The following is a 27,532-nucleotide window of genomic DNA, read 5'->3' as shown; positions in this document are numbered from 1 at the left end:
TTACTTCAGTCTTTTCAAATTTCCTAACATTTTCTAAGTTCTCTGCATAGAGTTCTTACATAACTTCTGCTAGATTTATCCCTAGGTTTGATTTTTTTTTTTTTTACTATTTTAAACAGTATCTTTTTATAAAAATTCCATTTTCTGTTGCTAGTAAACAGACATGAAATAGATTTTATTTACTGACCCTTTATCCAGCAACTTTGCCAAGCTCTCATTAATTCCAAGGATTTATATGAAGATGTGGATTTTCTACAGACACACTCATGTTAACTAAATAATGACAATTTTTTTTGGCCATGCCGTGGGGCTTGCGGGATCTTAGTTCCCTGACCAAGGATCGAACCCAGGCCCCTGCCAGTGGAAGCGTGGAGTCCTAACCACTGGACCACCAGGGAATTCCCAATAATGACAATTTTATTTCTTTTTTTTAAACCTTAAACTGCACTTCTTTTGGATGCCTTACTGTACTTGCTAGTACATCCAGGACAATGTAAACAGAAGTAGAATAATGGGCATCTTTTTCATATTCCAAATCTCAAAGGTAAAGCTTTCAATAGTAACATGAAGATAATTATGAGTATTCTAGATCTATGGGGTTTGCTCATATTTAAACCACATAATATTGATGTCATAATATCAATGAATTTCTTGGTTATTTCTTATACTATAGCTAACACTCTAAAAATCTCATTTTTTAGTTTGAAGCATTTATTTTTAAATTTCATCAAAACACAACCACTAGGGAGTACTTACTTAAGAATCATAGTCATTGTTTCTTTTCGATCTTTTCCTTGGAAAGGTAGTGTACCAGTGAGCATCTCAAACTATAAAAAGGCAAAATAATCAGAGGTATTAGTCAGTAGGTATAATATCTCAACGCTAGAAGATAAAAAGCATCATCTTAATTACAACCACATCTTCTAAAATTGCTATATAATAAAACAAGTGATTTATATTTCCACTATATTCACTACTGAACTTCAAAAAAAAAAAAAAAAAAAAAAAAAAACACACCACCCCGAACCTTACCATTAACACACCGAAAGACCACCAGTCCGCACTCTGAGTATGACCTCGACGATTAACTACTTCTGGAGCCATGTATTCCACAGTTCCACAAAAAGAATACGCTTTCTTTTCATGGTCAATAGACTCTTTACTTAGGCCAAAATCTGTCAAAATAAATATCAAGTTCATAAATATCCTACAATAATTTGCACACATAGTTTAAACTTTGAGTTCCAAAGTTTACATTAATAGTTCCAAAATTTACGTTAATTATTTAAAAATTCTAATTCAAGTTTTTAACACAATGTGTTACTTAATATTTATACCATGATCAACCTTAAAGGACATTAATTATATAGAGTAGGAGAGACTATTTGAACAAAATGAGGATTTTTACCTGTTAACTTGATGTGACCTTCTTCATCAAGCAGTATGCTGAAAGAAAACAAAGTTAGAAAATCTTTCCAAACCATTGAAGAGATTTTTCGAAGCTAAAACTGAAATTACTTTGTTAAGTATCATATAATCACATCCATTCCAAAATATTGCTTTAGACTCCAAATAAAAAGGCGAAGGTAAAGGAGGAGAAAAATTATTTTTTTGGACATACATATATAATGAATCCCAAAGGCAAAGCCTCATAACTTGTATTAATGAGCCAGGGACACTTGAGAACCATGAGGAAAGGAACCAAAACCTATATTCTAAGTTGCTCTTAGTGCCTTTCTGCAGAGGTGGCCTAACTAAACTCCCTAGTGCTTACACAACAGACAGAGGTCTGGATAGTTAAGTCAAAAGTGTCAGAGTTGTCATTTTAAAGGCATCTGACTCAATCATTCTTTACTAGTTTTTCTTTTTCTTTTCTTTCTTTTTTATTTTTTTGGCTGTGCTGTGCAGCTTGCGGGATCTTAGTTCCCCAACCAGGGACTGAACCTAGGCTCCGGCAGTGAAAGCGACGAGTCCTAACCACTGGACCACCAGGAAATTCCCTCCTAGCTTTTTATCTGACATAACTTACACAATCCTCTTCTCCTCAACACACCTTCCTCATACTCCTTGTTCTTCTTTGACCCATCACTACATTGTATATATTATCCAGTGTTTTCTCTCTTTTTCAGTAAACTGAGGGCTCCTTGAGACTTTGACCTTATTCATATTGTAGTACTGTTTGGCAGAGCACAGATAAATAAGAAATGTTTATTGCATGAATGGGCCCAGTCTACAAAGGGCTGATAGAACATTCCAAAGAGTTTGGATTTCTTCTTCAGGGCAATGAAGATCATAAAATGTTTACATGCATGGAAGGTAAAGATAATCAGATCTGCAATTTTAGAAAACAATTGAGAAGGAAAAATAAAGAATATTTACTGTGCTCTTAGGTATGAGTTATGATAAAGAACAACAACTGGAGAAGACACTCAAGTTTCTGGCTTTAGCAGATACTTGAGTGGAGAGTAAGGTCGTTAATTAAGGAGCTACAGAAAGGAGTAAGTACTAAGCTGTTAAGCCAGTTACTGCATTTCTGGATGGGTATTTTAGTATACTGACTTGAAAGGTCAAGTAATAAGGTCAACTATTTCACTCATATTCAAAACTATATTCTATAATATAGGCATTTCCTTACATTTAATTACTTTTAATTCCTTACTTTATTTCCTTACTTTTAATTCTCTTAATTAACTAAAAAAAATGTGCAAGCCAAATTTTGTTATAATAAAATTGTACTATGTCAAAAATACTACCAACCTTCCTATATCATCAGTTCAACTATGATTACAATAATGTTTACCAGTGAGGGTAATTCAGTAGGGACACAGTGTTCAAGTCTCTTTCACTACAAGGGACTTGTTAGGAAAAAAATAATGCTCTTGATTATGCCTGACTAGAAAGCAGACCAACACAGTTAGGGAATATAAAGGGAATTATTAGGTATGGTGGGAATCATCCTCCCTTCTGTCTAATCAATACCTGGAAGACAGTTCTAAAAACAAAACAAACCTCAAATCATTCTTGGTCACTTTGAAAAAATTAAAAAAGAAAACACGGCTAAAAGGGCATTACTTATACTTCCTATAGCAAGTGCATTCTAAGATAACCATGCCCGTCCTTCCTTTATCTTTTTTTTTTGCGGTACGCGGGCCTCTCACTGTTGTGGCCTCTCCCGTTGCGGAGCACAGGCTCCAGACGCGCAGGCTCAGCGGCCATGGCTCATGGGCCCAGCCGCTCCGCGGCACGTGGGATCCTCCCGGACCAGGGCACGAACCCGCGTCCCCTGCATCAGCAGGCGGACTCTCAACCACTGCGCCACCAGGGAAGCCCCGTGCTTTATCTTTGAAAGAAAAAGTCAACTGTATTACTCTCAAAAAGCAAAGTTCTCTTTCAATTATTAATAATTATTTTTAGCCATATTTATTATAACAGAGTTCTAGTTTTAAAGGATCTGGAAAACCCCTTATAGTGCATAAAACAATTGGTCTAAAAATTTAAATTTCTCCTAAGCTCTACATGATGATATCACTTGGATCATTTAACAATTAAATGTTACTTCAGTTTAATAGTGTAGTCTAGACATTTACGTGAAAAATCTCACTATAAGCAATCTTACCCACATTAGATCTTATTTGATCTTTGAGACAGGATCCATGCTTTATATATAATTTTATAACCAACATTAATACAATGGTCTACAATAAATACATTCAATTAAATGATATAAAACACGAACACATTTTTATTATGAATGCTTAATCTTACGTGCACGGTAATTTTTTTCTTCTAAGGACTATATGCTTGAACATTCATTCTCACTAGGAATTATATTTTATGTTGTGATAGTTAGAAATTGGGAAAATGATGAGAAAAACTCAGTCATTATCTGGGGAATAAAATCAGAACCATATGAAACTTATCCAAAAACAAAATACCTGAAAAACAAACATAAAATATGAAAGTATAACAATTTCTAAATGATCACTTAACAGGATTCCAACAGTTTCCTATTATAATATATAATTTAAATTTTGCATGTAACATTTTAATGTAAGTAATATCCAAATTCTTGATAAAGATGATAGTTACACAACTCTGTGAATATACTAAAAACCATCGACTTGTATACTTTATTTTTAATAGCTGGATATTTAATATATCATATAGGTCCAAAGATCAGGACACAAAAATTTATGTACAGTATTTATTTAATAAAGTTTAAAACAAATGAAACCTATATTGTTTAAGAATGCATACTTAGATGGTAGAATTATTTTTTTAATTAAAAAAATTTGTTTAGTATAATTAAAGGTTACTTTCCATTTACAGTTCTTCCCAAATATTGGCTATATTCCGTGTTGTACAATAATACATCCTTGAGCTTATCTTTCACCCAATACTTTGTACCTTACCGCTTCCCCACCTCTATATTCCCGCCCCACCCCCCAGCAGCCACTAATTTCGTTCTTTTTTATGGCCGAGAAATATTCCATTGTATATTTATAACACATCTTTATCCATTCATCTGTTGGCGGACAGCTGGGTTGCTTCCATATCTTGGCAACTGTAAATAATGCTGCTATGAACATTGGGGTATGTGGACTATACCTCAAAAAAGCTATTTTTAAAAATACTTGATAGAACAAGGCTCTTGTTTATATCCTTAAAAAAGGAGAAAAGAAAACCTTTCTTTCTCAAAGTGGTATATAGTAAACACCAACAAATTAAAACACAGAAGTGTGTACAATTTAAATAGTATTAGCTTCTTGATAACCACTACTATAAAAGTAAAGGGAAATTTGCTTAACTCTCATTAAAAATTTGATATCATGTGGAGAAGAAAATTTTCAATAAATGGTATTTGGAGGAAACAATTAGCTCTAGGCCATCCCTCACACCAAAAAATTTCTAGATGGAGTTAAAAGTAATGAAAAACAAACCATAAAATTAGAAGAAAAAAATCTCATCATGAGAATTGGAAAAGCCCTTTGAAGAATAAAAGTCACAGATGAAATCACAAAAGAAAAGACTGGTAGATCTGAGACAAAAATACTTGTGTAGGTTAAAATAACACAAAATTAATAGATAGGGACTTCCCTGGTGGCACAGTGGTTAAGAATCTGCCTGCCAATGCAGGGGACATGGGTTCGATCCCTGGTCCAGGAAGATCCCACATGCTGCGAAGCAACTAAGTCCATGTGCCTCAAATACTGAGCCTGCGCTGTAGAGCCTGTGAGCCACAACTACTGAGCCCGAGTGCCACAACTACTGAAGCCCACATGCCTAGAGCCTGTGCTCCACAACAAAGACAAGCCACTGCGATGAGAAGCCCGCACACCGCAACGAAGAGTAGCCCTCACTTGCCACAACTAGGGAAAGCCTGCGTGCAGCAACAAAGACCCAACACAGCCATGCATACATACATAAATAAATAATAAAATAATAACATTAAAAGATAAACTAGAAAAGTGTATTTGCAACATATGTCAAATGGTTAAATTCTTAACTTGTATAGAAAGGTCTCTTACAAATCAATGGGAAAAAAACAACACTCCAAAAGAAAAATGAGCAAAGGCCATGAACAGAAAAAAATCACACAAAAATACAACTGCCAATAAACCTATGAGCATAGATTTCCACTTCATTAAAAATCAAAGAATGCAAATGAAAACAAGGTAACGTTAACAGATATTTTGATTAATAGATATTTAAAAGTATGAGAACATAAAGGGTTAGCAGAAATGTGAAGCACAGGCATTCTAATCCAATGTTTGTGGTAGTTCTATGAAATAATATTATTTTGTATTACCTCCTAAATAATTATATTACACTGTATTCAACTTAGCAGCATGATTCCTTACTTTTCTGGTTTTAAGTCTCTATAGATTATTCCCAGGCTATGTAGATGGTCTAAAGCAAGCGCAAGTTCAGCCAAGTAGAATTTGACATCTTCTTCTGTGAACATGACCTAAAATAAAATAATAATTTTTCTATCTTTACTTTTTTTTTGCATTTGCTATTTTTTTAAAAGTTCCATCCTACAGTTTAAATATCAAAAAGTTATAAATACGCTAATTACACAATTCACTTATGAAAGAAATTTGCAAAAATGACTGAATCAGTCAACTAATGACTTACTAAATGCTAAATGTGCACTGTGGGGAAAATAATTGTACATTTTGTTACGTAACAACTATATTCAGATTGTGCCAATGTTGCTCCATCACAGTAACGTCTTAGAAATGAAAAATGATCTTACAATGCAGGCTGAATTTCCACTACTGATTGTTTAAGGATATCTTGTTATATTATTGCTTCTGAAAAAACTGTAAGTAAAAGAAGCAGGGCAAAAGACAGTTTATCAATGTAAAATCTACTTTCCGAATAAATTCAGAAGTTAGGAAAATAACTCTTTTTGGCTCTGATTCGTCAATGTAAGAATCTTGTGCCGCTTGACAAAATACGACAAGCATAATATTGAAATATAACAAAGCTTTAGTTGAAAAAGGATGCGTATAAATAGATTTAAAACAGAGATTAATTATATACCTCTTTGGATAAGCGTGTAAACAAATCTCCTCCCCTGAGAAAGTCCAATATAAGATACAACTTCCCTTCGGTTTGAAAAGCTGAATGAAGAAACGAAAATTTCCATTTAATTCATAGTTTAATTTGGGGGACTTACATTAGGTCAACTCATTCACAAATGAATACTATTTTAGCAAATTAATGACATCATAGATCTAAACTGATTTTTATTTAGAAGTTAACCAATAATTCCTCTTAGTTTCCACATAGAAATGTTAAATGCAGTGTTTCTTATTATGGAACCACTGAAACATTTGTTAGATTTTTATTCAGGCAACAGTCTCTCAGGAATACAATAGTTCTAGAACAGGCGGTCAATAAGAAAAATTCCCAACAGAAAAGACTTACTTAACCATGAAACAAAATACAAAATACCATGTCACTTAACTACAAAAAAAGGTGGATTGGCTAGCTTGAATTACACAGGATAAGAACATCAGGACGTCGATATTAGGGATCTTTCTTGCTTGTAAGTTAGGCTAACACATGTAGACTACAAAATATTGGTACATTATTATTAATTATTATAATTTTAAAATGATTATTATTACCTGTTCCTATGGCTATCACTCAGAAACTATAATGTTTAAAAGAAACACGAAGCTAAATGCAATAAAAGCTTCTAAAATTTATCTAAGAAGTAATGGTTTAATTTCCATGACTTCACTATATGTATCTACTAGACACATACAAATATACACAAATAATTATTTATATACATTAGTATATCTGAATGTACTCAGAGAGTGGGAGAATGAGGTAAAGGGATGAGATGGGAGGTTGTTCATAACTTACCATAATGCAACTTGACAATAAAAGGATGGTTAACTTCTACCAAGATATCACGCTCCATTTTTGTCCGAACACGGTCTCGAACTATAAAATATTACACATATGGCTATACTGTAATAGCTTCCAGAGATAATCTTTAAAACAAAATCTCTTTGGTGACTATTTTAAATAAAATTTTGCTTATATGTATAAAAGTGTGAATTCACATATAAATAAAATTACTTATATGTATAGATAAAACTACTCATTACTCTTGAATTTTCAAAATTAATAACTATTTTTTACTCAATTATGTTACCAGAAGAAATTGTATATATTTATAAAATCTGTGCTTTACATTAAAAAAAATACAGAGAACATATTAGATGTTGGCTTTAACATCAGATTTCCAAGTATTTTGATCAAAGTTATGAAAAATAGCCAAAAAAGGAACAACTTTTTAAAACAAGGCATTCCAATGCAATGCTAAAACACACACAAAAAATGAAATAGGTTTTAACACTTCTCCCTACCAACCTTATCAACTCAATTCAACAAACATTCATTAAGTGTCTAAAATATGGGGCAGACGTGGCGAAGGACAGATATACCCCAAAGGGTGTATTTTGAGGGAGGCAGGAGAGGAGAAATACTGAGAAGAAGTACTGTGGTGCAGCTGAAAGAGCAAAGGCTTTTTGGAGTTAAGAAAAATCTGGGTTCGGATCTGTGTCATCTTGAACAAGTTACTTATTTAAACTCTCTGTCCTTCTATTACACCTCTCACCTATAAAATGGGGATAACACCACTGTATCTTTGGGGGCTTTGTGACCATTTGAGATAAGGTTTGTACATCGAGTGCCTCGTATATCAGAGATATTCAATTAAACAGTAGTTATAGTACCATGAATATGATAAAGGGATAAAATGATGTATTACCACCAATAAGTAGTATAAGAATTCAGAAAAGGGAAAGAACAGTCTTACTTGCATAGGAAGGCTAGAGCAAAGAGGTGGGGTTAGGGACTTTTAGAGAGGAATTTATATGGCCAAGAAGGATTGGACCGAGAGAAGAAAAGTCCAGGTATCGAGCACCAGTGCAAGCAAGGACATGGAGGCATGCATGATGAGCAAGAAGGAACCTAATCAGTGTGGAAACTGGGAGGGTGGGGGTGGGTGGGGGTGGGCGGGGTGAAGTAGGGAGGATCCCGATTCCTAACAATTTGGAATGCCAGGATGAATTTCCGTTTGACCCAGCAGGCAAAGATCTCTTTTACCAACCAAATATTTCCTGAGCAAACTCTACATGCCAGGCACTGTGGGATACAAATAAAATAATCTTCAAGACGCTAATAATCTGGTGGGAATGACAGACAAGTAAACTGATGATTAATCATCTGATAAGTACTCTGTTGGTAGCTCAGTGGATTTAAGAGGTGAGAATGATCATTCATTAAAGTTTTTTTTTCCTGTTGCATAATAAGGATAAATCACACATAACCTCTATTTTTCAGGCCAGAGAGACTGAATGGTTCTGCCAAAGATTAAATAGAAAGATTGGAAAGAGCGTCTTTTTTGGCAGTGGGGGCGGGAACAGACAGAATGATGACTTTTCTTGTCAATTTAAGGTGACCACTGATATCTAAAACTCAGAACTAAGCCCTCTGGGAAAAATAAACAAATGAACTTAAAAAAATCCTACGTTTCCCCATTCTACCAGTTTTCCACTCCAACTGGGAGATTTCGGTGCCAGTGACTGAAAACAGGCAAAACAGGAAAAGGAATCAACTGCTCTTGATATCAACGCAGCTCGGTCTTTTTTTTTTTTTTTTTTTCTTTTTAATTTATTTTTTTTGGGGGGTACACGGGCCTCTCACTGTTGTGGCCTCTCCCGTTGCGAAGCACAGGCTCTGGACGCGCAGGCTCAGCGGCCACGGCTCATGGGCCCAGCCGCTCCGCGGCATGTGGGATCTTCCCAGACCGGGGCACAAACCCGTGTCCCCTGCATCGGCAGGGGGACTCTCCACCACTGCACCACCAGGGAAGCCCCAGCTCGGTCTTTTTATTGACTTGTTTTGTGGATGTATCAAATTCAGGATCAATCTCTGATTTCGTTATCTTGTCCTATCAATACAACTCTGGTGCCTTATGTCCAACAGGCCCTTTCTATTATTTGTGTGAATGAGGTTCATCACCTAGGCCTCCTGACAATTCTAGTCTAGTCTAGCCCCAAACTGCCCTTTTTTCCATTGCTACCCATACAATCTTGGATTATGTCCCTATTACCTTAAAACTAGATTCCAAATTTCTACCTCTTTCAATACTTACACAAAGCTTATTTAATAAGCAGCAAAAATACCCATCAGTATATTTACTGTATATCCCTCTTCTGTTATTGTACCACTATGAAAAGAACAATTACTTGGGAGTCAAGAGCTATAGTTTAGTGGCCATGCTAATAACTAGATGAGTTACCTTGGTCAAATCCTTTCATTGCTCAGGGGCTTCCTGCTTCCTTCTCTATAAAATGAGAGGCTAGAACCAGATGTTTTTCTTTCTATTATGATTATCTTGTGAGATAGTTTCCTTATATGCAACACTGATGAGACCTTGTTTAGTTCAAAACGAACAGTAAGATTCACTCACTAAAGAATTCCTTTCTTCTGTCTGATATAGGACTGTGTAATAGTTCTAATCTGGTTTCTTTTATGTATATAAAGACATAGTGACAAATATAAATCATCCTACAATCAGGAATTTTGATTAGGATATTAGTGGTTCAGAAGAAGGCATGTTTTACAATGGTTAAACTCTAAACCCCCGAAATAGAATTTGTTAATACTGACTCATGTTGGCAAAGCAACTACATTCCGCTGAAATAATTTTTATTACATACTAGTTATTACATTTTAAATTCTACTTGACTTGAACATGAGAGTGAATAAGAAGAAATGCTGTTTATGTTTCTAGAATTATGTATTAAGAAAATGCTTTAAGCAATAGTTTACAAAACCTTTTAGGCACACAGACTACTTGATTAGAACAAAAGTCCCCATAAACTCAACCTAACACTTCTGACTTCTTTTTGACCCCATTTATTATATTAATAGAAACTTTAAAATGGAAAGAGACTTCTGGTTAAACATGGATTTTTACTTTCTACTTTCTTCTAAAACCCTATTGAAATTACAATAATGGAAAAATTATGCATAAACTCACAAGGACAAAAAAGAGAAGCAGTAGCAGAAGGTGACTAAGTGGTAACTCACACAGCAGATCAGAGAAAGCTAAAATCCAAGTTTAAAGAAAGGAGGCCAATGAGAAACAAGCAAATTCTTGCCATAGAACCCCTTCTAATCAGCTTTTTGGTACCGCACTTTTTTTTACTTAAAAAAAAATTATTTTATTGAAGTATAGTTGATTTACAATGTTGTGTTAATTTCTGCTGTACAGCAAAGTGATTCACTTTATATATATATATATATATATATATATATATATATATATATATATATATATATGAATATAGGTACCTCACTCTTAAATGAGGAAAAGGCAGCAAAGAATTCCCAGGAATTTAAGGAAAGACTCTAAACATGAAAAATAGCTATCAAAATAAATAGAAAAATATAGACCTTATACAGATCCTAATTCAAACAAATTGCAAAAGGAAAAATGAATTATAACAATAGGGACAACTGGAAACTTGAGCACTGATCAGATATCTGTATATTAATTTTTCAGTTATAATCATAGAATTGTATTATTTCAAGAGTCTATCTTTTAGAGATACATACTAAAATATTTATGGAAGAAATTATACAATGTCTGGAATTTGCTTCAAAATATCAAAAGAGGGGAAGGGAGAGAACACAGATAAAAAAAGATTGATTATGAGTTGATAAATGTTGAAGGAAAAAGAAGGGTATATGGGGCTTCTCTATATTTTCTGTTTCTTTCTGTAGATGTTTGACACTTCCCATAATAAAGAGTTTTAAAAAATAGAATAATTAGAGAAAAAGGAAAATCTAGGAAATTAAAAATAATGGTAGAAACAAGAAGTTAATAGAAGGGTTGAGAAGGGTTGGAAGATAGATGATAAAATTTCCTAGGAAACAGGAAAAAAAGACAAAAATGGAAAATAGGATGGAAAAAAAATAAAAATTAAGCAACGACCCGGGAGGTTCAAAATATCCAAAGAGTAGCAGTTATAAAATGGAGAAGAAATGACAAAATAGTTTCCCAGAACTGAAGAAATGAGTTTCTAGATTGAAAGAGACCACCCCAAATCTGGTACGATGAATTTTAAAAATCCACACTAAAGAAATACCATTATACAAATTTCAGAACACCAGGGATAAAGAGTAGCTTGATTCTAAAGACTTCTAAGGAGGAAAAGCTGCTTATACACAAAGGACTGGGAACCATAACGGTAATAAATTTCATAACTGCGACACAGGAAACTGGAAGACAATGGAAACAATGCCTTCAAATATCTGAGGGAAAATTATTTCTGATCTAGAATTTTATGTCCAGTCAAATTATAAATTAAGTGACAGGCAGAAAAAAGGCATTTTCAGACATGTAGTTACAAAAAATTTACCATCCATTCAGCCTTTCTAAAGTAGCTACTAGAAGATGTGTTTCACCAAAACTAGAAAGTAAACTGAGAAAAAGGTAGGTATAGAATTTAGGAAAGGAGATCTAATACAGCAAAGATGTGAAGGATATGTGACTTCAGTACAGGAACAATTTGTATAAAGCATTATGAAAACATTACTAGGAGGACATGAAAAGGGAAACTGTGTGTAAGAGAACTAAATCCTAATCTTCCATGGTAGGAAGTCAAAAGATTATGTCTCCAAATGAAGACAATCAAAGAATTACAATATAAGAATACTGAATGTGGAGGTAAAAGGCAGAAGCAGCAGCTAGAGAGATGCATTGTCTCTGGGGGTCAAGAACTGGGATAGGGAGAAGGGTAGGAAAAGCACTGCTATTTTATAAGACTCTATACACATATTACTTTGATAAAAATAAAAATAAAATTTAAGAACACACCAGCAGTCTATAATTCCAATATGTCAAGTAGCTTCACTTTTCTATGGTCTCTTATATCACTAACATCTATACGATTTTACGTACTTGTGGTAGCCAAATTCGTTATAATGTTCACTTGCAAATTTTTATTACATTCATTTCTGTGATTATATATGAAATATTTCATTTAAATAATATTCTATTAAGTGGTATATACCATACTTTTCTAAACATTCAATATTTATAAGATTTCTAAATTCTCGATATTGTAAATAATGTTGCAATGAAAATTTTCAAGTACAAAAAATCCTTCTGTGAGATTATTTCCTTAGGTTACTTTAGCAGCAATAATGGCTCGTTGTACTTACTGCAAAACCGCTTTCTAACTTATGTTGCCATTATATGAAATAACTCATTATTTTATATGCATTTATCAGAAAACTGGGACATTTTCCCAAATGTTATTTATTTTATCCCCTTGCATAAAATGTATTCTAAAACCCTTTAGGTGGAGGTTGTAAAGTTATTTCTTAGGAACTCCTAACTCAGTCATTCCTTTTACATTTATTAGTTGGAATTCCATTGTAAGGAAGAGCTTTCCCTTGTTCTCCATTAATTTATGGATTAACTCATGGATTCTTTATTCAGTGGGTTGTAATCGACCACTGTCATTAATTATTGCAGTGTTTAAACTGTCCTAGATTTGGCCGGTAGGAGCCTTTTAATAAATTCCTTATATATTAATATTTTGTAATATTTGAGGCAAATAATTTCCTGATTTCCTATTTATACTATTTTTCATTGTATAAAAAGGCCAAAATTTTTTGTACTGTCAATTTGTTTGTAATTTGTGCTTTGCTCAATATCTCTTCACAAGTTTTCCTAGGATGTGTTAAGTTGTAAAATTCAGTTTGATTGTTTATTATGGTATATGGTTTAAGAGAAGACTCTAGTTTTTTTGCAGGTTGTTCATTAGTATTTCAAACAAAATTTTAAAAATCAGTATTTAATTTCCCATTGTTCTGGACACCTGCTTTGTCATACAGCACAGCACTTACTCAATATTTTTGTAACAAATACATGAAACTTTAATATATAATACTTTTGTACTGTTTTGTTCCACTGGTTTATATGCCTGTATTATTTTCCCCCAAAACACAATGAATTATTACTGCTTTTAATAAGCCTTAAACCTGATAAAACTTGTTCCTCTCTCATTCTTCTTTTTTAGAATACTCTTTGAGGCATATGTTTTCAAGTGAAATTTTCAATATTTCAAGGAAAATGCAACAGGAATCTTGAGGATATGGAGCTAACTGGATGACTAGAGGAATACTAAGAGTCTTAACAGCCTTCTCTAAAAGAAACTGGGCATGTATTTCCTTTCCCAATATCTTTTAGGTTTCTCAGAGTTCATAGTTTCCTTTATATATACTATGCACAACACAAATCCTGTTATATACATGAAAAAAACTACTTTTGTTGCTTCTGTAAATGAACTCTCTTAAATAAGTTCCATCTATGCAGCTTTAAAACATGGAATTCGTGAGTATAAAATTATAAAAGTAGTGATGTAGAGTAGGGCACTGAAGATATAATTTAATTTCCTGGCCCTAGCAAGAATCAAGTAAGTAGTATGCCAGGGGGTGGAGACTGGATAGGAATGAAAATACATTCAGGAAGGGAGCAAGAGAACAGAAGCAAAGGATGGTGTTTATAGAGGAAGGTGAAATTTCTTGAAACGATGATAATATGCAGTGCGAGTTACTAACTGGGAAAAATAACATCAGAAATAATAAGTGATCATCACAGATATTCCTTCCAGAATATTTTAAGACCTTTAGAAAATACAGGTATGTTGAAGAGGAAAAAGAGATGTCAGGAATCAAGACACAAAATAATTAGAGGTTATGTGGTAAAATAACTGATACTAGTTTAAAAAAGGAAGATCTAAGTATTTAAAAATCTATGTACAATTTTTTCTAAGTGACTGTTTACCTATAAGAGCCAAATCTGACATTAGATTTTTCAAAATCAGAGGCTTAAAATAAAAACTTATTTGGAGAACAGAAGCCAAAATGATAAAGTCCTTAGAATAAAAGCTATTTTGCATCATAAATCAGTAAGTTTTCAAAACATTAAAATAATAATATGAACTGGAAGATGCATCAAACCTAGTTTTAAAATTCTAAACTTCTACTTGCCTAAAGCCTGAGAAGAATTTATAATACTTCTTTTAAAGCATGGCAACTCCCATTCTCACTAGTCATCCTAGCCTCGTAGGAAAAATCCACTAAAAGAAAGTCTAAATTTAAAGACAGTAACGGGAACAGATTCTGAATTTAAGTAACTGGCCTAGGAGTCACATGAGACCTATTCAGATTTTTCAGTTTGTTCATACTATGCGAACACTACAAATAGCAGCAGCACTTACCTTTCAATGTGGCCTTCTTCAATACTTTCATGGCGTAAAGCTGTCTAGCATCAGAGCCTGAGATTTTTTTGACTAAGAAAACCTGTATTTAAATAAGAGAAAATAAGTCTTACAAAGTATCACAAACTATACTATGGCTAAAATAAGACCCCCTACTGTAATATAGATTATTATTAGGAAGATTCTGATACATTAACTATTTTCCTTAAAATATTACCAGTTACAAATACAGTGAGTTATAAACACTGGTTATAACTTTGGGTGTCAATATAAGTGAATACATTTTTTGTTGTTGTTTGCCAATTCCCAAAGACCATGTAACATGTAAGACAGAAACAAAAATCTTTAAACCATGAAGCAATTAGAGAAAAGTCTAACATGTTTAAAGTATAACACAGGTGGTGATTGCTCTGCTTCTAACAAAACAAAAATTCTGATTCCATAAAAATTGTTATACAGAAGTTCCCCTTGACCACAATTTTCTGTTGATTCAATTCTGTTGACGAATAGTCTTTTCTATGTATGAAAACTCCACAATTTCTCATTGCTGGGCAGAACAATTTATTTTTATTTTTTAATTGAAGTATAGATGATTTACAATGCTGTGTTAGTTTCTGGTGTACAGCAAAGTGGTTCAGTTATATTTATAAATATATATTCTTTTTATGGTTTATTATAGGATACTGAATATAATTCCCTATACAGTAGGACCTTGTTGTTTATCTATTTTATATACAGCAGTTTGTATCTGCTAATCCCAAACTCCTAATCTATCCCTCCTTCATCCTCTTTTCCCTTTTGTAACCACAAGTCTGTTCTCTATATCTGTGAGTCTGTTTTTGTTTCATAGATATGTTGTTTTGTGTCATATTTAAGATTCCACATACAAGTGATATCATAAGGTATTTGTCTTTGTCTTTCTGACTTCACTCAGTGTGACAATCTCTAGGTCCACCCATGTTGCTGCAAATGGCATTATTTTATTCTTTTTTATGGCTGAGTAGTATTCCATTGTATATATGCACCACACCTTCTTTATCCATTCATCTCTTAATGGACATTTAGGTGGCTTCCATGTCTTGGCTATTGTAAATAGTGTTATGAACAATGGGGTGCATGCATCTTTTCAAATTAGAGTTTTCTCCAGATATATGACCAGGAGTGGGATTGCTGGATCATATGGCAACTCTATTTTCAGTTTTTTAAGGAACCTCCATACTGTTTTCCATAGTGGCTACACCAATTTACCAATAGTGTAGGAGGGTTCCCTTTTCTCCACACCCTCTCCAGCATTTGTTATTTGTAGGCTTTTTAATGATGGCCATTCTGACTGGTGAGAGGTGATACCTCATTGAAGTTTTGATTTGGGCAAAACAATTTAAAACACTTATAATGGGCTTCCCTGGTGGCACAGTGGTTGAGAGTCCACCTGCCGATGCAGGGGACACGGGTTCATGCCCCGGTCCGGGAAGATTCCCACATGCCGTGGAGCGGCTGGGCCCGTGAGCCATGGCCGCTGAGCCTGCGCGTCCGGAGCCTGTGCTCCGCAACGGGAGAGGCCACAGCAGTGAGAAGCCCGCGTACCGCAAAAAAAAAATAAAAATAAAAAAATAAATAATAAAACACTTATACTGCAGAAATTTACTCACAAGTATTTAATGTAAATTAAGTCAGAACCCTGCCTCCCCATCTTTTAAAAATCAAATATACACATATACTGAAATATGAAGAATACAATTCCCAGGGGAATTCCCCGGCGGTCCCGTGGTAGGACGCTGCTGCACTTCCACTGCAGGAGGCGTGTGGGTTCGATCCTTGCTTGGGGAACTAAGACCCTGCAGGCCGTGTGGTGTGGCAAAAAAAAAAAAAAAAAAAAAAAAAAAGCAAGCAGTCCCCAGGTATGTTACTGAGTATCTTTATTTTCCAAATATTTTTGGCTGTTTTCAAAATATAGTGTGGGATTTATGCAAAATGAATAAAGTCTGCTCTAAATAACTCACGGTCATGCTATAAATTGTGTAATACAACACAAAACTATCAATCCCCTCTACTCATTTTGACCATTAGTTTCATGACCTTTTCCAGCAAACCTTTACACAGACTTGCTAAATGGACCTGAATTTCAACTTTTTTTCTCCTACCCATTCTTTCCTAGCAGTGCTATTGAGCTGACACAGATGGTAAGAAGAGACTCAATTACAATCAAGAATTAACTCTAGGGTCAGCTCTCTATTACCTGCATTAGCACACTAGGCTATTAGCACAAAATAAAAAAATGATTCATTCAACTGATTCTAGGGCAAGGCAGAGTTCCTCACTTCGAGAAGTTGTGTCAAAGACAATGGTCAGTGACCTCAAGTCCAGTGAAAAGTGCCACAATGTGCACAGAAACCCTGATGCAGGGTGTGTTTCTCTCCCCAAATTACCCCGACTGTCCCCCTTCACCGTGGCCCTCGGTGAAACTTCCTTTTAGCCAGTTAGCAGTGAGCCAACCTAGGGAGCCAAAAGTGTATTCTCAATCAGGGTTGTTCCTAAGATGGAACGATGTTTAAAAATTAAAGGCAATCAGAGATTATGAATATTTTTGAACTGAAATAAATTCTAACTAGGTGGGGATAATTAGGATGTATCTGATATTTATAATTCATTCTTAAGATTCCCGAATCAAGCTTCTTCGTACTATTCTACAAGAAAAATTCTCCTCATGGGTTCAAACTTTCTTCACCCTACTTTGAAAGCACTCTCCTGATACTTTTCAGCACATCTTAGTTTTTGCAAAGGACCTTCACAAGCATTTGTAATGCATCAGCATGATAATTTGGGGAGGCAGGCCTGCTAAGCAATGCCTATTTTATAGCTAGGGCTTTGAGATGTTAAATAATTAACTTGGTGTCACAGTGCAGGTATTGGGACAAGAATCGGGCCAGCCACCCAGTTCTGCCCTTCTGCTCAGGGCACTCAATCTGTTGCCTCTGGCTGGTCACCAGTCAAGCGCAGCAGGAGCAGCAGTCCCAGATGCCATCAGATCTTCCCCCACCAGCATTCCTGACTTTTCGAATCCCCCATGAAGCTATTCTAGGCTGTGACAGGTCATCCCTGTTTTCTTGGCTGAGACTGGCTTTTGAGGATGAGTAAGAAAGGAGACGCCCTATTTTTAATGTTTGCTATTTATAGTAAGGTATTTAAGTTACTTTTAAAGAAATAAAGGGAGAAGCATGTTAACTCCTGGAAACTTCAATATTATGTTCCCTGAAAATATAATGTGTAGAAATAAATCCATCTATTTTGGTTTATCCATAATAAATTGCATGATAATACAATCTCATAGCAGATATTATGTGCTTGGCCTTGTATCATTTAATTCTTACTACTACCCTGCGAGGGCAGGACTATTATTTACTCATTAATTCTTTCCAGAACTATATGTTAGGTACCATGCTACTGGTTCCATGCTGAGACATGGTTCAAGGCATATATGGCCTCTGCACTGCACTCATGGAACATACAGGCTCGTGGGGGAGACAGCCAATAAACAAATAATTACACAAACAAAAAACTGCAATTGTGGTTAGTGCTGTGAAGATGAGGTATGTAATGTTCTGAGGGGGTAAAAAATAGACGAATATGACCTAGGTCAGAATGGCTGGGAAGGCTTGAGATCGTAAGCTTGAGAGGAGCCAACTAGAGGAGGGAGGGATGGGGGTGGGGCAGTGTTTTTCAGGCAGAGGGAACAGCATGTGCAAAAGGCTTTTGCTTATGGATTAAAAAAGAAGGCCAATGTGGCCAGAACACAGGGAGTGAAAAGTATATAAAGTGATGTTGATGAGGTAGCTAGGGGGCAGACTGAGGGGCTCCTCAGCCATCTTAAGAATTTGTCTTTCTCCTAAAAGCAAAGGGAGGCCTCTAAAGGGTTAAGCAGATGGAGTATAAGACTAGCTCTTGGGCTTCCCTGGTGGCACAGTGGTTGAGGGTCCACCTGCCGATGCAGGGGACGCGGGTTTGTGCCCCGGTCCGGGGGGATCCCGCGTGCCGCGGAGCCATGGCCCGTGAGCCATGGCCGCTGAGCCTGTGCTCTGCAACGGAAGAGGCCACAATGGTGAGACGCCTGTGTACTGCAAAAAAGAAAAAAAAAAAAAAAAAAGACTAGCTCTTGTTGGCTGTCATGTATTGATAAATAATGGCTTGAGGCAAGAATAAATTTGGGAAGCCCAAGGTAGGAGCCTCCTTCAATAGGCCAGGGAGAAATGGTGGTGGTATAGACTGGAGAAGTGGCAGGGAGAAGGAGAGAACAGGCATGATTTGAGAAATCTTCACTAAATCAACAGAACTTGTGAATGGATCAGATTGGTGGGGGTGGGAGGAGAGGGAAGGGCGGGGACTAGAAGGATAGGTCAAGAATGCTTCTCAAGTTTCTGGCTTGCTTAACCAGAAGTCATTCATAGTGATAGAGAAAAATGAAATAGAGGTTTGGGGGTTAGGGGAAAATCATGAGTTTGGTCTTAGATATGTTAAGTTTAAACTGACTTTGGGGCATGCAAAGAGAGAAAAATAAGTAGCTGTACATACAGTTCAGAGCTTAGAGTCACAATCTAGATTGGAGATATAAATCTGTTACATCAGCTGTATGTGGGTTTTATTAAGATAGTGGGCATAAAGAAATTAATTAGTAGGGAGTATAGAGTGAGAAGGGAGCCTAGAACGGAAACTTGAGAACTTTAATACCTAAGGACTGCCTAGAAGAGGAAAATGGGGCTCCAAGAGGTTAAGTAACTTGCTCAAGTGCACATAGCAATTAAGTAGAAGAAACAAAACAAAAGTAGAATCCACGTCTGGCTGACCTAGAGCTCAAACTTGCAACCATTATCTTCTTTTGGCTACTTAATCTATATCTGGATTAAAAAGATCACTTTGGGCTTGAAAGAGGTTAACAGCTGTAACAGATTACCTATGTTAGCCAAGAATTGCTAAAGAGACCCATTAAAATACAGAAGAGAGCAAAACTGCTGTTGTTTTGAAGCTTGCAAAGCATATCTTCAAATGCTTCCTCACAGAGAGGTGGCAAGGAAGCACTGCACTGTGAAAGCTGAATGCAATCTCAGGACGTTCCTCTTGCTGAGAAATGGACTAGATAGATCAAGTAGTAGTGATTATAATACTGTACTTCTCAAAATGGAGTACAGGAAGCGTTCCTGAGGTATGCAGCAGGGGGACAAGGAATACTTGAAAAATGATAAATTTGTTGCAATTTTAGTTGGTGGATTTGGGAAATAGTTGAGAAATATTTTTGGATATTAAAAACAGACAAAGATATCATTGAATAGAATGCAGCCTTTGAGTTCATTTTAAAGACAAGCTATAAGTCCCCCAAATTTCGTACGTGTAGTGGTAACCCCCCACCCTATTTCCTTGGGAGTACCTATTCGCTTTCTGCTGGTATTAGGGGTACTCTGGAGGAAAGATTGAGATGCAATAATGTATTGTAAGATCACCTTCCGATTCTACATGAAGACTCAAAAAGAGGCCAGTGTGTCATGGGAACATTTTATGATTTTTTAATCATTCAAGAAGTGCAATTAGAGAGGTCACATAGCCTTGAAGATAAAATGAATATGAAGTGAACACTGCCAAGTTATGAAAGTTCCCATTGTACTTCTGAATGACTTTATTCACCTTGTCACACTTATTGATAGTGAGAATTGTAAAAACACAGAAAATACTGCATTGTAGGGAGATCAGTAGTATTTCATAAAATATTTCTGTTCCCCATTTGTATGAAATATACATGAATTCCAAAAAAGCAACTTTTTAAAAAGCACATATTCATGACTTACCTTTCCAAATGATCCCTGCCCTAATACTTTTAAAAGTTCAAATTGGGAAGGATCTGCCTTTTCATGTCCTTCCTTTACATGATGTGTGATTGCAATTTCTTTGATACTGCCTTCTTCCTGTTGATGCAAATATAAGGGGATAAAACAGAGTTAGAGCTACTTCCTCTGGCTGTAAATCAAGCAATGTAAATGTATTGTATCATATTAGAAATCCTCAAATTAACATACACAAATCACCTTTACTGACCCACCAAGTAAAAAAGAGAACACATGCCAAGCAAATATACTTTCAAGTTAAATGTCAGAGAAAGAATAATACCAGCCAACCACATAGGCCAGTTTAACCTCTACATAACATTAGTTCTGAATATTTTCAAGTCTTCACTCTTCCTATTGGAGATAATCAGAATGATTAGTTTCATGGGGTGAGGGCAGAGTGTGTAAAGAAGTCTGAAAACAGATCAGAGTAATCTGGTGTGCTCTGATATGTGACTGCATTAGGTAGAACCAACACTATACACAACAAAATCTGATTATTGGGGAGAGGGGTTGAAAAATATTCCAGGGTCAACGTGGAGATTTCTACCTTCAGCAAGGCCATTTGAATTAGCCTGCTGAAGTTTTCTGTGTTGGAAATACCTAAGTTACTTTCTGTTTCTAGGACTACCTGAGATCTGAGATGGGAGAAAGGAATAACTCTAAAACACAAAATCAAAAAAGATTTAACATTTGGATGGAGGATTAGACAGAAATAAAATGTGCAGCGTGATGGAACAGTAGAAGGTCTTAGAGTTAAGAGAAGGATACTTAAAGAAGGTGGATGCTTTACTATACCTGAGAGAAGGTGTCAGAGAGAAAGGTTGAAAATACATGTAAGTATACATAAAATTTCAATTACTTAATTACCCTGAGATCAGCAGATTAAGTACACCTTATTTATTCAATAATCAAGACATGTACTTTATCAGACCAAAACTACAACAAAAAACCAAAACCCAACAAAACAAGAAACATAAGCCTGTCAAAGACTATATTTTCTTTTTTTTTTTTGCCTATAATGTTTTTTCTAGTGCATACGTACTATTAGTAGAATCTAAATGTGTTATACAAACATAAATAATTCATTATTTTTATTACCATTGTATTCCATATAAATGCTTGAACTCAAATAACATTCTCTGAGACCCTCACAGAAGGCTGGCAATATAAGGAATTACAAAGATTTCTCAAAAAGATATACCAAGGATATCCTAATGTGGTAGCTTTTGAAAATGAGTAGTAAAAGGAAAAAAAAGCTCCTAAAAGAGGACAAAAAAGAAATCCAGGCCCACCAATTTACTTTGTAAGACAGAAGCTATAGTTTGTAGAATGTTCTACTACTAAGGCAGCTTAATCATTTTGGACTTTCTTGGAACTTTGGCAACAATAATAAAACAATCTCCTAATATGGTTTAGTCTTTTATTTTGTAATTCCATATGTATTATCTCATTTAATTCTCACAACGATCCTGTGCAATAGGCATTAGGGTAGAATCAAACATTAGCTGACTCCTTCCTGGGCACCCCTTCTCTCCAAACGAGACCAATGTGTACCAGGGCTTGAGAGTGATAGCTGTTCCTAGGTGCATTAGGAAAGAAAGAAAGCAAATTACCAAACTCTTTAAAAAAAATAAAATAAAAACTTTCAAAGAACAATGTATATGTGGGATTGATTAAGTAAGAAAGATTTAGATTAAAATCCAGCAAATATTTATTAAACACCTAACATGTATCAAGCCCAGGTTAGGTGTTTTTTCACCTTTTCTATTTATGCTTCATGCAAATCTTTGACTACATATCAGTATTAGAGAGGGCTGATGATAACACAGAGTATACCCCAAAGCAAGCAAAAACATTTCAGAACTCTCTACAGACTCCCCCATTCACCATTAGAAATTTTAAAGGTAAAATGGTCTGAATATTCTACAGTCTGAAGTTCAAAGAGATCAAGTAAAGATCACAAGCTAGTAACTGGCAGACTTAAGGCCCAATGCCAGGTTTTCTGACTTCTAACAAGGATCTTAGCATTACACCACATTGAGACTGTCAGAGGCTCTTGGTGGTTCCCCATCCAAGATCAATGACAGAAACATACCGACTTATTCCCCTGGTCTTTGTAACTGGTCTGTATCTCTTAGGTCAGTTAGCTAAACTGATTAGTGAAGTGGTCTCTGAACTTTTGGTAGTACACCATTATTAATTTTTTTTAAAAAAACAGCAAATACCCAATATTTGTATACTTATTGGCTTATATATACTTTTTGTATTACTAAATTGTATACATTATACATGGAAATGAAACTATAAAGAAGTTCTCCTCTTTCTTTTCTGTACCCTAAAGTGCTGTCACATCAAACTTTGAAGACTAATGGATAACAGACTTGAACTCATGATGCTAAGTTCATGGGTTGGATTCCAGCATGTGCCAGTGTGCCTCCTGTGGAAAAAAACGAACTGTTCGAGAGCCTAACTGAAATCTAATGGCTATTTATGCCCTTATATCATGACGCTGTGAAAAACTATACCCTGTAATGTTCTATATATTTTACCACGTTACTTTCTTGGGTTAAGTGGGATGTAATTTATTAGGCTCCAACATTATTTCATCTTATATTTCATAGCAAATACCTAGTACAATTGTCTGTCACAAATAAAGATGCAACACAGGCAAGGAAGGACTACTGAATTATAACCGTTCTGCATTTTGTCACAGGCATACAACGTCAAGCCTTACTCTCACAGTGTGAGCTACAATCAGGCCATGAAACAGAAGTTACTAGTCAAGAAAGATTTCATCTTTGATGACTATCCTTCCTTTCATGTCAAAAAATTAGTAAAAAATGTAGTCTCCCTTTGATCCCTTCATTCAATAAACACACTTAAGCACCTATTAGGTATCAAGCATGGTTCTGGGAATACCTTTCATTCTATTTCCAGTAACATCGTCCTGCTGTAATCCTTCATTACCTTTCCTGTAGGAAGCTGAAACTAGCTTGGTCACTCCTAATGCCCCTTTCTGCCACTGCCACTCCAATCCATCCTCCTGACAAATTCATTTTCTGAAAGTAGACAGCTCCAGTTACATGACCAGGCTGCTCAAAAACTCCTCCAAGTTTTTCCAAATTAAATGCACTGCTTTACCTTGGCATTGGAGGCCTTCTACAATATGGTGTTAACCTGCTTTTCTGATATTATTTCCCAACATTCCCTTACACATAGCCTTCTGTCAACTTGGGTTATTTCCTGTTCCCTAAATTTTTTGTTTTTAAAATCAAAGTAATACATGCACATGGGTAACAAATCAAATAGTGGTAGAATAGCTTATGGTGAAAAGCAAGTCTCTTCTCACGCCCATACCTAAGCTTTAAAAAAAAAATTAATTCTTTCTGCACTTACTTTGATCATTGCTTAGTTTATTAACTTTAAGACAATACCTATTGATTTAAAAATAAGAAAGATGAGGGACTTACTTATATTATGCCCCTTCCAACCATCACCTTCCTCTACACTGTGGGATAATTATATTAATTTCACATAAACCTCTTGTTTTTTCTATAAGTTTTAGACAGAATCCTAACTCTTCACTTTGTAAAAGGAGGGTGATAGTGCCCATTACATTCTTTCCCTCAAACTTCCCCCCACCTGCTAATAGCTTATTTTTATTAATATTTAAGGTAATTAATATTAAGAAAATTAACATTCTCTTCTGTAACCACAACCAAATCCTTCATGCTCTCCCTACAGCTTGATTCTAAAAGCTGAAAGCCTATATAAGCAGAAGCATTTTCATGACAATATACTGCTCAAACGCAGGCTAGGAAGTATATTAAATTTCCTTTCATATGGGCCCCTAACAGTGACTTCTGGGACAATCCAAGGGGACTTTAAATCTTAGATTTTTACCATACTTTCCATTCTTCTGAGAGCCCTCTCTTACCCTCCCACCAGGATGGGGTGTTCTCTAGGCCTTGCTGCGTAGATATTATCTCGGGATATATCTTCAGTGCTTTCTTGGTTGAATCCACTATTTTCAGTTTCCCATGTCTCTCTCTTTCTTGGACTACTCCCTTGTAACTTCCTAAGAAAGGTGATGTGGAAGAAAACTTTCTGGATCTTGCACATCTGAAAATGTCTCTATTTTGTCTTCACATTTGTATAATTTGGCTTGCTACCAAATTCTAGAATAAAAATAATCTTGCTCAAGAATGTTGGCGCCATTCGTCCACTGTCTTCTAGCAGTCAGCACTGCTGATGAGCTGGATGATGCTAGCCTGAGATACACTTTTTGGTACGTGACCTGGTTTTTCTTTCTGGAAGCTTTAAGAATTTTCTGTCCTTGTATTTCTGAAATTCCACACTAAGTGAGATAAATATGGCCTCCTTTCCTTCAGAATGCTAGATGCTTGGTGAACCTTTATAATCTAAAGACGTGAATTCTTTACCTCTGGGGGAATTCTGACATTTCTTTGATAATTTCCTTCCATCCACTCTTCAGGGTTTCTCTTTTTGCAACAACTCTATTAGCTGGATATTGCATGTTTGGAATTCAATTTTCATCTTTTTTTCTATTTTCTGTTGCTTTTCTGAGAGACGTCCTTGACTTTATTTTCCCACCCCCATACTGAATTTTTTATCTTGGCAAATCTTATTTTAAAATAAATCTTCAAGTGCTTCTTTTCTCAATATTTCTTTCTTTTCTTAAATAGCACCTTCCTCCACCCCCTACCTCTTCTTCCCCAAAATGGATGCAAGCATTTCAAACCTCCTTGAGGATAGTTAACTAGACTTTTAAAAATCTTTTTTCTAAATTGGGATGCAGAGGATACAAAAAATGTTCTTGAGGGTGGAGAGAAAAGATCAATGCCTATGGCCCAAGTTGCAAAAACTTGCAAAAACTATCCCCAACACATTTTTCTGCTCCTTCCCAGTTGAAGTTTTTACTAATCATATCAGCAAACCATTTTCTATCTACTTTTATGTATATGTGAAGTCACAGTAGCATAATAGGCACAATATCCTTGGTTGGTATCTTGATCCCCAAGTTGTGCTATATGTCACCAGTCTTTCCAAGTTATGGGACCATGAATATTTTAGAAATGAATTTGAGGTTCAATTAGGACATAATACTAATGCTTGGGCAACCTTGGACAACAGATAGGAAAGCAGCAATGTGCTCTTCTAGCTCATACCTGGAATCCAATGAGATGGATGCAGAGGGGGATATCGAATTTCTGAAGACATTGATAACCAAGGACAGATTGATATTTGCATGTGACAAACCTACCTTAGGTCACTAAATCACCTGTTACTGAAATAAATCTGTCACATGACAACACAGAAGTACAGTCTGATAGTTTGTAAAGTTGTGTTTTTGCCTGTAAGTATACAGTGAAGCAACTATAATTTATGGAAAAAGAATTGTATCAATGAAGTAGAGCAGAGATGTAAGTTATATCCATTATAATTACTCTGTGAGGCTCACATTTTCTGGCACAACTGTACTTTAACTGATACATGGATACCTACCCAGTCATTACCACAAAAACTTACTTTGTGTATTTTAAAAAGTTATAAAAAATTCCATATTTTTATTTTTACAAAGTCTACGTTTATTTGCTAGATAAAGGTCTACCTGTAGGCAAAATTGTGAGGCTGCCAGCTGGTCTACATCACAACCCTGTATCCTTCATCTACACTCCCAGCACTTTCAGATATTTGGTACTCACAGTTGCCAAACTCAGAGGTGTTCAATACTCTCAAGCTATGAATGGGAATTCATTCGTTCATCCATTTAAACATTTATTTATTGAACACCTAATACATGCCAGGCACTCTTCTAGCTGTCTGAGATATACAATAAATGAAACAGACCAAAATCTTTGCTGTTTGGGGGAGAGACCTAATAATAATAATAAGGCTCTTGTACTTTTGCTTCTTCCTGACTGCCCGGTCCTGATGGAAGTGTTTCTGACCTATGACATATTCTCTTAGGCTCTTTCCTTTTTGTTAGAAGGCAATTCAGATTATGGGCCAGGTACTGCACTAGGTATTAGGAAAACTACGATACAGAAGAGTATCTGCTCTCTAGGAATTTACCTAGGGCTTCAAAGATGTACTATTGGGCAAATACTTGTTGAGATATGACCCTGATAGATAAAACAAAGTCAGTTCAGTTCAAAAAAAATCTATGGGACTTCCCTGGTGGTGCAGTGATTAAGAATCCGCCTGCCAATGCAGGGGATATGGGTTCGATCCCTGCTCCGGGAAGATCCCACATGCTGCGGAGCAACTAAGCCAATGTGCCACAACTACTGAGCCTGTGCTCTAGAGCCCGCGAGCCACAACTACTGAGCCCGCGAGCCACAACTACTGAAGCCCACGCACCTAGAGCCCATGCTCCGCAACAAAAGAAGCCACCACAATGAGAAGCCTGTGAACCACAATGAAGAGTAGCCCCGCTCGCCGCAACTACAGAAAGCCCGCATGCAGCAACAAAGATCCAACATAGCCAAAAATTAAAAAATAAAAAAAACTATAATTTTAGGAATTTGTAAAGAGTATCATTTTAGACATCACAGAAAAATGGCAGAAGAAAATTCATGGAGAGGTGGATCTTTCATTGTTCCAGTCACAGAGAAAGCCACCTCATTTGTTTTCCAGGACCAACAAAAGGTCGATAGGTTCCATCTTAAATGGTCTTTGAGGTTCACCCCTTACTGGTAAAATATTAACGCGATGTTTCCTTTTCAAGTTGAAAGGGAAAAAATAAAATTTTGCTCTTAAAATGTTTTTTACAAGGATTAAACAAAAGGAACTGAAACAGACACTGCT

The 27,532-nt window shown here is 35.7% G+C and overlaps 1 protein-coding gene across 6 annotated transcripts in view; it reads right to left on the bottom strand.

The window, feature by feature from the left end:
• Positions 1-27,532, bottom strand: part of RPS6KA3 (ribosomal protein S6 kinase A3) — a 109,275-nt gene that overhangs the window by 33,555 nt on the left and 48,188 nt on the right. For all 6 annotated transcript variants that reach the window (XM_059050817.2, XM_059050818.2, XM_059050819.2 and 3 more), the window contains 8 exons: positions 20,663-20,779; positions 14,832-14,913; positions 7,384-7,464; positions 6,550-6,629; positions 5,862-5,968; positions 1,409-1,446; positions 1,033-1,175; positions 757-827 (listed from right to left, as the gene is read on the bottom strand). In XM_059050817.2, coding sequence (XP_058906800.1) covers positions 757-827; positions 1,033-1,175; positions 1,409-1,446; positions 5,862-5,968; positions 6,550-6,629; positions 7,384-7,464; positions 14,832-14,913; positions 20,663-20,779 — 719 coding nt within the window. The remainder of the gene's footprint in view (positions 1-756; positions 828-1,032; positions 1,176-1,408; positions 1,447-5,861; positions 5,969-6,549; positions 6,630-7,383; positions 7,465-14,831; positions 14,914-20,662; positions 20,780-27,532) is intronic.

Source organism: Kogia breviceps, chromosome X, assembly GCF_026419965.1.
Source record: "Kogia breviceps isolate mKogBre1 chromosome X, mKogBre1 haplotype 1, whole genome shotgun sequence".
Classification (NCBI taxonomy): domain Eukaryota; kingdom Metazoa; phylum Chordata; class Mammalia; order Artiodactyla; family Physeteridae; genus Kogia; species Kogia breviceps.
Note: the sequence above shows the minus strand (reverse complement) of the source record. Positions and strands in the feature narration are given on the sequence as shown.